This window comes from Mytilus trossulus, unplaced genomic scaffold (assembly GCF_036588685.1).
Source record: "Mytilus trossulus isolate FHL-02 unplaced genomic scaffold, PNRI_Mtr1.1.1.hap1 h1tg000138l__unscaffolded, whole genome shotgun sequence".
In the NCBI taxonomy this organism is placed as follows: Eukaryota; Metazoa; Mollusca; class Bivalvia; order Mytilida; family Mytilidae; genus Mytilus; species Mytilus trossulus.
This window is the reverse complement of record NW_026963302.1, coordinates 1,328,435-1,341,145: the sequence shown is the minus strand read 5'-3', so window position 1 is coordinate 1,341,145 and position 12,711 is coordinate 1,328,435. Positions and strand designations below refer to the sequence as shown.

The 12,711-nt window shown below is 33.9% G+C and overlaps 1 protein-coding gene across 1 annotated transcript; it reads right to left on the bottom strand.

Annotated features, from left to right (window-relative positions):
• Positions 1-3,722: 3,722 nt before the first annotated feature.
• Positions 3,723-11,849, bottom strand: LOC134700454 (selenoprotein P-like). The gene is made up of 4 exons (XM_063561848.1): positions 11,722-11,849; positions 7,158-7,361; positions 6,325-6,522; positions 3,723-5,552 (listed from the first exon to the last, which is right to left on the bottom strand). Exons 2-4 carry the CDS (start codon positions 7,349-7,351, stop codon positions 5,306-5,308), a joined length of 639 nt encoding a protein of 212 aa, XP_063417918.1. The 5' UTR covers positions 7,352-7,361; positions 11,722-11,849; the 3' UTR covers positions 3,723-5,305.
• Between the last annotated feature and the right edge of the window lie 862 nt (positions 11,850-12,711).

The window sequence follows — 12,711 nt, the reverse complement described above, 5'->3', positions numbered from 1 at the left end:
TTGATGTTTGATAATCACCATAACCATCATTTTGGAGGCCAGTGTTGTCAATTTATCAATGAGTAGGTGATTTCTCAAGAGTACATTTAGCGAGGGGATAAGGTGAATATTAAAACAAAATGGTACTAGTAACTTAACTAATTGCCAATGAGAAACCATCACTAGTCTAGATACCAAATTTTACACACTGAGATGGTTTGCAATTGAAGGTCATCGTACGGTCAACGAAGGTTCTTAATATAATACACATATGGTTATTTGGATAATTAGATATATTTGACAAAGTCGTACATCAAAAGATGTTTTGTTGTATTTGCCACAACTGCTTGGAATTTTTAGAAACGTGCATCTGGCGTATTCAATTACAAGCCTTGTACCTTTGATAACTATTTACCCATGTGAAAATCTTATAAAAATCTGTAAGCAAAGCATCTTATTGTGTAATATCTTGGGTTATATTTAAACAATACGACAATGACTCAAAAAGAAGATGTGATATCAGTTGTTGTTGATCTGCTTTAAACGCAAGATGTTGTACACCCAAAGAATTTTATACTAGTATTCAAAAATATAAGTACTGATATTTGACATTGTGTGAAATTTATCATACCTTCTACTTTGGTTTCCTAAATTCAGTATTGAAATTACTGCTATCAATACATAATGCAGATCTATTTTGCTCGATATGTCCTAAGTTTGTAACTGTTGTCTTAAGATATATCTGATGTTCAGCATTGTTCCATGCCCCTTAACATAATTTTGTTACATATTTGTTATTTTTATAGTGATTTAGATTATAACACAGTACTAACTGCAGTACTCCTATTTTGACATTTTTATCTATTGTGTCTGTTTGTTTTGTTCACACATTGTTTTCAATATACTAGTGATGGATTTTTTGCGACTGTCATATACGAGTGAGAGGTTTAGCTAGTTGTACAACCAGGTTTAATCCACCATTTTCAACATAAGAAAACGCATGTACCAAGTCAGGAATATGGCAGTTGTTATCAATTCGTTAAAAGTAATTGAGATTTTGATTTTGCCATTTGAATAGGGAAAACGGTTTGAATTTTCCTCGGAGTAAGGTATTTTTATTATTTAGTTTATATATAATTGTATATTAAAAAATGTAAGTTCTGAAATCTGACAATTTGATATTGTGTGAAGTTTTGACGTCTGATAATTTGGGCTTTTGATAAGGAACAACGGTTTGAATTTTCCTCGGAGTTCGGTATAATTGTTATTTTACTTTTTTCATACAGGAATAAGATTGCGTTTGCCTTTAAAGTGGGTTTACTTGATTATAGTGTCACTGTTATAGACGAAACGCACATCTCGAGTACTAGGTTATAAGTTTGACATCTTCAATGTTCAGTATTTTGTGAACTGATGTCTTATTTTCGTATTGTGTATGTTTTTCTTTCAAACAACCACTGGTTGTATACCACTGCTGATAACGTTTTGTATCGATTAATGTACTACCAGCCCTGCATCAGTCAGCACTATTTTTGCGACATGAAAATTTGAGGATGTGGTCATTTCGGTAAGTTAGGCTGACAATAGTTTGCCGATGCTCAAATTGTGTACATTAATCGGACAAATTGATGATACAAACCGATTCTGGGAGAATTGTTCATAGAATTGAATGAACCCAAAAAGGAACGAAACCGGGTGCGTCGACAGGGTAAGTTTTTTGCTTTTAATGCAACGTGCATTATCACTTACTATGTAGAATGTCCTCTAATGAGGAGTAGGACACATCGATAAATTTACAGTTTTGTCTATGGATAAATGTTTAAATGACCGATTTAGTAATTTGGACTTTTCAATGATTTTTGTAACTTATATAAAACCTTCCACCTATTTTGATTTTAGCGAAATTGAGGAACTTATCACAAAGTTGAAGAAGCACGAGACTGAGAAGTTGATTTATAAATTGAGTATCTTTCATTCGTGTGACGCACAATTCATATTTCTATTGTGCTATTGTGTGAATTTGTCGTCATTTAATTTAAGATGTTCGCTGTTATTCTGTACTTTACATCTTGAAATAAACTACTGTGTTGTTTATTTGTGTATTTCTCTGGCTTGAATGTTCTCATATTTATTTATACTGTATTCCTGGCACGAAATGTTGTCATTAAGCGGAATAGCCATAAAACCATTTGTATATGTCTCCTCTTATATTTGATGTGTTTTACTCAGTTTTAGTTTGCAACCCGGATTTGTTTTTTCTCAATCGATTTATGAATTTCGAACAGCGGTCTACTGTTGCCTTTACTGTACCAAGTCAGTAATATTGCAGTTGTTTCGTGTCTGTTTGCGTTTGTTTTTGAAGCAGTACATTGTTTTTTTTGTTGTTCTGTTGTTTCCCTCTTATAGCTGATGTGTTGTCTTCGGTTTGTTACCCGAATTTGTTTAATCGATTAATGACCATTGAACAGCGGTAATATGGCCTTTGTTTATAGCTCTTTGCTATAAATTTTGTTGATACAAATTAGGGTGAATGTTGCGTTTTAAATGCTATAACATTTATTACGGTAGTGATGTGGTGTTTTTGAAATATTATTGATGCTATCGTTTTCTAATTTTTCATAAATGTTATAATGATTCTAAACATAATGGTTTTTATATCTATGGATAGATAAGCTATGCCAGATTCGACAGAACGCCTAATAATGCATAGTTTTTTCTCCGAGCGCCACTAAATATTTGGTTTTAATATTAACTGATCATGAAACTAGTGTCTGTCACACAAATAAAATAACTGATATATTTCATGTTTATTAAGAAGGATCTTTTTCACATGCAAATTGAGTTGGATTTCAAACTTTTCGAACGAATACATAAAAGTGTTATTTTCATCTAAGAGTCGGGCGCAACTGTAGAATGCAATGTAGATAAAACGCCAGTATGGTGTATTGAATTGTAAACTTGGTATCTTTGGTATTATCTACACAGTTTAGAAACCCCTGTTACAGATCTTAATTGTAATCAATAAGAATATGCCCAGCTCAGATTTCTCAGACAAAGTGCCATTACATGTGTCATAAACGATCATAAGTATCCCGACCTTTTGCTTTGCATGCAGCAGTCTGAATGCCAGAGGAAAACACGACCAATAATTAAAAAAATATAAATAAAAAATCAATCAGAAAGGCATGCGCACTAGAAAACGACAACCAACACTGACAAAATTTGCTGAACTTCTGGTAAGTCGAAGATGAAACATCCCTAACATGACATAACAAAAAACAGACAACAACTAAGTCATGTGCATGGCGTGTCAGTCCTTGTCATCGAGGGAAAGGGATCACTGCACACGGAAAGCCTCGTTGATATCCTTAATCAACTACTACTAGTATCCTATTTTTAATGCGCTTGAATTATCAACTTTTTTTGTAAATATCTTGTATACAGATAATTCACAGATGGTACATGATACATTATTATGGTATCTTTAAACATGACAAAAACAAGAAAAATCGCATTAATGACAATTCAAAATGGAAAGAAGGAACAGAAATTATACAAACATTTGGACATATGTAAAATCTTGTAATATTTTGAATACACTGACGCTTACATTCGTATTTGATTTTGCCATGTGATTATGGACTTCCCAAATTTATTTTCCTCTAAGTTCATTATTTTTGTGATTTTACTTTTTACACTAGACTGTAAAAAAAAGGTGTCATACAATAAATAAAAGCAAAGAATCAAGTTATTAACCAATGTTTATTATATAAATGTAACAAAACATGATGTAAACGTGATCTAAAGATCAGTTTTTGTCGGTTATTCTAATCCATTACCCTATTGTGTAGTTTCGTAATGAACCGTCATACTGACAATTCTCAATCTTAAGATCACAGGATACAATAATATAAACGGTTCTAACATACAACAACAAAATGTGTTAATCAATAATAATTATTTCAGCATACTGACAACGAGTTCACGGTTTAATATGTTCAGCAGTCAGTCATCAAAATATCGTTCAAGCGTTTGATTTTGAAGCGTCATCATTAACAATTAAACGGTGAACTCGAAGTGTGCTTATGGTACATATTACACAAACCAATTAAAAAATTATGCACTTTTTGAAAGAAATTGGAAATTCCACCGATGAACCAATTTACGAAAGCATGTGACTGTTCTGTCATCGTCAAGCCTGTGAATCATGGTGTCAAAGTCAAATACCATGTCCGTCATTTTCATTACGTCAATGTCACGCGCCTACTTGTCACTGACATCTTGTCTGTCAAGGTCAAAGCTGTCCATCCTGACGACTCTCCTCTCATGTTTGTCCTGATGAAGTCAATCCTTGTCATTGTCAGTCATTACCAACAGTGAGACATTGTCAAGTTCTGGTTGACCTACGACCAGAACTAGGTCAAGAACAAACGTCTGCCTCGTAATGTTGTCCTGAACAGTGTCAGTTCAAAGATGGTCCCTCGCTATGTCACTGGCATCTCCTCTGACATCTTCATGTAGGAGAACTGCTTCTTGGACTGGTTCATTGGCATTGTTCTTCGTGACTCATGGTTGTTTGTCATTGTCAGCGTTCGTCTGATTGGTGACTTTGTCATCGTATTTCAGCAGAGACAGTTTCACCAATTGGTCAGTTTCATGTAAGTTCTCCACTGTCTGAAGTTATGCATTGTCACATGCAGTTCCCAGATAAATGGTCTCACTGTCATGTCTTCGTTCCAGATTCGCTGTTTTGTCAGCGTCAAGGACTTGAAGTGCTCTTTGTTGAACATTGTCAAGGTCCGGAACTTTGTGATCAATTACATACTTGCTGGTTTGGTCACTGTCAGCTAACGTTATCACCCTCCGTCTGTCACGAGCATGTATCGTCTGTTTGAGGTCATGAACATATCTGAACACCAGTCTCTTCAGTTAGTCACTGTCATGATGGGTTGGCTGATATATCCAAAGGTCACCTACAAGTAGCAGATGAGTTGGTTGCATGAAAATCACAAGGTCAGTCAGTCAAAAATTCTCAATTAGGTCTAGCAATTTCACTATGTAAAGAGTGACGTCTCAAAAATGAATCTCAGTTTAATCATACACATTCTTGAACAACAATCAAATTGAGCTCTTCACAAGAGCACAAGCCTAGTCTTTCAGGGAAAAACGCTTGTCTACATGCACAGTTATTTTCTAGATCTGATGAAACGGAAGGACAAACTCATGCGCGTCTGTTTCTTTGATTTCGATAATGTTTTTTCATAAAATTTCATAATTTTCTAATTACTTTATGCGTGGGTATTGGACGGTTTCATCTATTTCTAGTTCAATTTGGTGTACGATTCATGTCTCGTACTGCTGATCTTCCCATTCCTACGACAATGGCGCTACCTCCAGATCTATGACTATGCGGACGTTCGTGGTTGTGTCTTCTACGACGTCGGCGTGATCTACGTAAACTGCGTTGACATCCGCATGGATCTGTATCGTATGCAGTACGAATTGCCCAATCAGTAAGATGGTAACGCAACAAGCTTGATGGAAATGGTATAAAGTAAACTAATTTGCCGCATCTGTGAACGAAAAAAGACTATATGTTTGGCTTTATAAGCGTACGTGTTGAATCCCTGCTGCATACCATTGTGCAAAGATTTAATAAGATATATATACATTATCGTTGCTATGTTCGCACACATTTCACTGTTACAAAATGAGTATAACAAAGAGCTCCAACAATGATCAATTTAAATTGCAAGTAAATTTATATTGAATGTAATCCTGATTATAACTTCATTGAATAGTAGTAATTGTTTTCTTAATTTTCTCGTTTAACGTTTATGCTCAGTTCAATAGCTATTTAACTATAGGAATCTTAAATATGTCCTCTGGTTTGATTGTCTTTTAGTAGCTCACAATGCATCTATATTATAAATTGCTATTATTTATATGTTGTTTTTAATTTTAAATGTACAGGAACCTGATATTCAGTGGTTGTCGTCTGTTAATGTGATCCTTAAATGTTCTTGTTTCTCGGTTTTTCTATAGATTATACCATTGGTTTCCCGTTTGAATGGTTTTCCACTGGTAATTTTTGGGGCCTTTATTTCTTGTCTTCTATGAGAGCCATGGCTCCTTGTCGAAGACCTATATATTGGTTAACATTTTTACAAATTGTGACTTGGATAGAGAGTTGTCCCATTGGCACTCATACTATATCTATATGATAATTATATAATATTGCAATATTTTTTCAAATCTTACAAATTGTGACTTGGATAGAGAGTTGTTCCATTGACGCTCATACTACATCTTCATTTATCTATATGATAATATTGCAATTCTTACCTATCATATATCAATACGTCATCTTTTCCGCCATTTAGTTTATTCCATATGTTTGTAGTGCTTGTATCTTGGTACACAGGAAAGTTAGCTCTACTGGAAAGTTGTCCAATTTGTTCAGGAACTTCTTTGGAATTTACAATCATAAAACTGATTTCTGTACGGCCTTGGGCGAGGTATTCTTGACGAATAGTCTCAAGCCTACATTGTACAAACATTAATTTATTTGAAGTAGTTTTAACAAATTAAGACGAATGAAAGGAGGGGATTAATTACACAGAGTACTAATTTCCTAAATACCTTTTTTTTGTATTTTTTCCCAACTTTATTTTCCCAGATACGATTCATTTTAACTCCTATCGAGCTGCCTAATCATGGAATCCCACTATAACCTACATCTCAAACTCGTATTTGATCTCACGAGTATTTGATACAATAATGTGATATAAGAAGTATATGCATTTTTTCATTAAATAATAAATCTGAAATCTGAAATTTTCCAGACATAAATGTTTTTTTCGACTTTCATACTGTTCATAGTAAATCATTTGAAATCTTTTGAATGTGAAATGTGGAAGAAAATGAATAAGACAAATTCAAATATTACAAATTTTGAGTATTTGATTATAAACACAATCAATCTAAGTAAAGGAATTGATATTTGCTAATCCTTTCCCATACATGAGGATGTGGATGGGGGGTTTACAGAATACAAAATATTGGACAAAAAATAAAAGGTGTAAAAAATAAACAAAATAGACGAAAATGCTTTACACGTATAACACCATTCAATATAGCAATCCGTAAATATTCATCTAATAAATGATGACACATACCCTGCCGCTTGTTGCTGACACATGGGTCATGTAGCCAGCAGTAGTGACACTACTGTTACTTTGCCACGCGTGTCCAGCATCGGCTGATCTCCACTGGGGGTTCGCCAGGTTGGTGGATCCTGACAGAACCTTCCAGATACGCTGACAAGTAAAGCAGCAGCGAGCAACCCGGTCAACATACCGGGGCTCCTCATTGTTCCTCTTCTGAAAGAAAAGATCAAAGTACTGAAGTACTGAACATCGGATGACCGCAGGTTCTTGTGGATGGTCAAAAGCACATGTCACAGAAACAGATTACATCTCTATACCTGAAACTTGGGTTAATTTACCGAGATATTTTCTTCTGATACAAGTTCGTGCTTAGATGATGAATAAATGACAGGAAATTCAACCTCACCGTAATAACTATTATATTGTAGTGCAAGAATTCAGTATACCTTGGACTATTATACTTGTATAATAATAGTCGTAGAGAATACACTGGTTTGTTGTTATATATATTATTAATATTACGATTGCATGTATGTACCAATTATCAGGTTGTCTGCATGTTGATATCGTAAAATATCAGCTGCGAGACATAATATAAAGCTTTTTGTCGAGTAAGCGCAGCGAACGAGATCAAAAAGCCTTCATATTATTTCGAGCAGCTGATATTTTACAATATTAATATGCCGATAACCTGATAATCGATTTATCGGGCTGCATTTGCGTCTTTTGGAAGTATTGTCTTAGTTTCATCAGCAACCGGAAGTTGACTTGATAAGTTCGGGGCAAACTTATCAACGTCGGTTCAAACATAATGACGTCGCTGATATGATCGGGTCAAAGTTATTAAGGCCAGGTCAACGTATTTGACGTCACAAAGCCGTGATATGGAGTTTTATTAAGAGCTGAGCAGATTGATATAGACAGTTGGACGACCGATAAATGTCATTTTCATCTATTTGTATATATGATAATTCTATTCTACTATTATTATAGTGCAGTGCAAGTGCATGGTAGACACTCTTCTGTAAAAAAATCAAAGTCTAATAGGCTGTAAAATCAATTGCTGCCATGTTAATGTTTTGGGACACTTTTATTTTTCGTCTACATATATAAGAATTAAACCTGACAGGACATGGTTGTCTTGTGAAAAGCAAGAAGGTTTTGACTTTATATCAATTAAAGACTTAAGCAGGAAATCATTTTTAATATGTTTTATATTTCACAAGGAGACAACAAGTTTACCAGGCTAAAGTTGGGGGTAATTATGGATTATCCCCTGGTAGTGTTTGTAACTGGGCAATAATTACTTTTATATATTTATTTAATTTTAACAATTTTCATAATTAATTTAAATTAACCATTCAGTTAAAACATTTCACCTTTCGAGACGCTAATGTTGAAAAATGGGACAGAAATAAAATAACTTACAAGACATAAACATGTAAAAAATAAATATATATTTCAGCTTACTAAAAATATTTTCATAGTGTTACTTTGACATCATTTCTTAAAACTAAGTTCCACACATAATTGTTCATTTGATATGGGTCATCCTCATGCGGTACGAGAAGTTTTCATGTCGCTAAATAGTCTTCTTGTCGCTTAATTTATTCTTCTTGTCCGTTCTTGACGCTTCTTGTCGCTAAAAGTTCTTCTTGACGTTATTAGTGAGACCGCTATTTTTAGATTACAGGTGGTCATTTACACTACACGTATAACCTGTGTAGTGATTTTTATTTTACGATAAATTTATGAATGAACGATAATTTTATGAATGAACAAGAGCACCTGACCTCTTTCTGAAACACCAATTAAACATATAAAATCGTATTTATTAAGATATAATTCAGTCAAATTTTCACCACTAAATCAACAACTGAAATGATTCCATATTTTGTTGAAACATCGAACAACCGGAGAACAGAAATCGCAGGTATGAAAATGCACTTTTTTCACTGGAGTTGAAAACCCAAAACTAATTTGACTAGAATTTATGAATGACGGAAATTTAAGCGATAACAATACATCGGAGTGACCTCAAGGTCATCCTCTGTAAAAAATGAGTTAACTAAATATCTGTCGTTAAGCTAAATGAAAAGAAAAATGAGTTACAAGTAACTAAATATCTGTCATTAAGCTAAATGGAAGGTATTTCTATTAGCCGGGTTTACAACAAAATCATTATAATATGAAGCTTCGTAAAAATAAATTGAAGGTAATATGAAAAAATTTATCAAAGGTACCAGGATTATGATTTAATACGCCAGACGCGCGTTTCGTCTACATAAGACTCATCAGTAACGCTCCGATCAAAATAGTTATAAAGCCAAACAAGTACAAAGTTGAAGACATTGATACTCATGAAAGTTAAACATTGCAAACATGTTTATATATTTTTACGTAAACCCCGAATAAAAATACGTACGAAGGACGGGGAATTAGTTCAAGTCAATATACATTTACATCTATGTGTTGCAATAAACGTTCTGAACGAGTGAAATGTTGAACTTTGAAAATGCCTGTCCCAAGTCAGGAACATGACTGTTGTTGTCGATTCGTTTGATTTGTTTTATCATTTGATTTTACCATTTGGTTAGGGACTTTCCGTTTTGAATTTTTCTAGGAGTTCAGTATTTTTGTGATTTTACTCTTTGGTCACAATTTTACAATGACCACTATTTTCAGCATAAGGCCCCTTACTAAAAGCAATTTTATTTTTTATTGACACAATTTTTTCGACATTTTTTCTATGATGGAGCTTCCGTAAAAGATTAATTGTGTAACTAACTGTGTAAACTTCTTGTGTTGTGGTTAGAAGCAACCCACTTATACTTTAACAAATATATCCGGAAAGTTCGCCAAAGTAAAAAATCTAATATAACGCTTAGTTTAAGATTAATTTCATCAGAGATTCTAGGCTTATAATAATTATGGTATCTTTATGCACGCGTTGTCTACAAAAGACTCATCAGTAAAGTTTTAACTAAAAAGTTAAAGGCCATAGTTGAAAATTATATTTAGTTCTTCCAACAAAAAAGTTCTGTTACAGTAATAGAGAGCACAGAATATAAATGGTTTTAGCTAAAATGTAAATTAACCACATGAATCATCTTCGCTAGCCAAGGGTTACGATCCACTTCCGTTCTCTTCACTTTGAAAAGAGCGGGAGTTGATCGTCACCCTTGGCTAGCGAAGATGTATGATTATACGATGGCCTTAAAAGTTATAAGTTTGTACTTTGGGATATCACGTAACCTCCAATAAATTGTGTTGTTATTTACTCTTGCTCTCATTGATGTAAAACTTATTTCCCCCCAAAAAAATACAATCAGCTTGACATGGACACGAAATTTTGACATCTGTAGAATCATTTTTGCTGGCATTCAAGTTTACGTTTTCGCTAAAAGAGAGACGAAAAATACCAGAGGGAGGGATGTCAAACTTAGTTATGTTATGTTAAATCTGTTCCAATTGAAACCGACCGTGCGAGCCCTCATGGGTAGCATGGTCGTTTAACACCCCTATCAGAAGTAGTACCTCTCATCTATGTAGATCACACCAAGTTGGCCAAATTAAATGATGTCTTTTTATTGTTGTGCAATCACATTAGTTATTCATCAGTTCATTGTCAATAACGTTATCTATATATATGTGGTTTAAACTCCAGTTGATAAATATGTGAAAAACAAGTTCAACGGCCCTATGCACCTGTCCTTGAAATAGATAATAGGGCAATAAGATGTAAGACTTTAATTTTTAAAGATGCTTTAAATACTAATTGGTCCTGTTTCGTTCATCTTGCCTGCAGCTCAGGAGATATAAAACGCTGACAGGGATATGAGCCCATATATTGCCTGTGACGATCCCAATTGTAAAACTACATAACCATTGAAGTTAGTTCGTAAAGCGAGGTCTTTAAAACCAGTCAATTTCGTTAAAAACACCATCATCAACACTGGGAACATTTGTCACCTCTGTAACCATACTTCTCAATTGACATTAACTGATATTCCAAACAAACAAATACAAACAATAAAACACGGTCAATGCAGATTGTCTGACACAAAGCGACTATTCAGACAACAATAAAAAAGAAAGGGCATCGACCAATTTTTATACTTAGTTCAAATTTGGAAAACATCAGTAAAAGCCTAAATTTACTGATCTTCCTTAGTTTTGAAAGGGCTATTGGACGCGCTGTCGGACGTCGTTATACTTTTGCTCTCACGTCGAGATTTTAAGTATGTTTTCATGACATAAAATATTTTTTTTATATTCCTTTATTTGAGTGTTCGTGTGTTTTATGACAAGGAATATGACAGTGTCCATTTGTTTGATGTGTTTTATCATTTGATTTTGCCATTTGATTATAATTGTACTTTCCGTTTGAATTATCCTCGGAGTTCAGTAATTTTGTGATTTTACTTTTAACAATTACTTACACGTGTATATAATTTATAAATATAAGAAATGACTAGATTTCATAACAATATTAGATGGTCGGAAGTCTCTCATCACACCACCGACAATGCCTAATGTAAGATAACATGGATAGAAAACCCAACATTCTTACCTTATATGTAAAAGTGTTCCTGTGCAAAAAGTTGATGTCGATTACAGTTTATTCGTAATATAATGTCGACAACAATTTTCCTAGGCTTTTATATATACTTTGTGGTGGACGTGATATGAATATTCAAAGGGAGCAAAGATTATGTGACAAGTATCTAATTATAAACTAACTTTAATAAAACCTTATGTAAGATTAACATATAATATGCAGGTACATAACCTGTGTTGCAGTGGATAAGATAAAGGACAAAACTATTTGTTGCTACAGAATATCTTGTTTTATCTAGTCACTTATGTAAACACCTACTTTTGGCAATTATATTTCACATTTCTTCAGAATGCATACTATATGAAACGAGTTACCCTTCCCCGTTGTCATAAAGCGGGAGGCTTGGCAAGCCATTAAACCAGGTTCAACCCAGCATTTTTCTTAAAATGTCCTCTTCCATGCAAGTAATATGGCAGTTGTTATCAAATACAACAATGTAGCTCGTTTCCATGTATTTTGGCGTTTGTTTCTGTTGCACTTCAGTGATTCTGTTGTTCCCCCTATTTTCCCGCTGATAGTTTATGTGTTTCCCTCGGTTTAAGTTTGTTACTCGGATTTTTTTTCTCTCAATCGATTAAGACTTTGAAACACCGGAGTACTACTGTTACCTTTATTCATATACATTTTTATCATTAAACATTACTGAAAATTAGTTATAGACCTGAATTTGGACCCAAAACAAAACTGCATGCAGGTAAACTGAGCTTTCATTTTAATTTGACAAACGCATTCCAATTATTAAGATGTTGCAAGATCGTGGTATATATTTTGATTAGCATGTGTATGTATATGAACATATTATATTCCTGTGTTGAAATTGATATTAGACCCCCAAAATATTCAAAGGCTACATATGCGAAACATATACGTACGATGGCGTGAAAACTTTTCAATTTATCAGATATGAATTTGCAGAATTGCAAAACACGTGTAAATAAGATA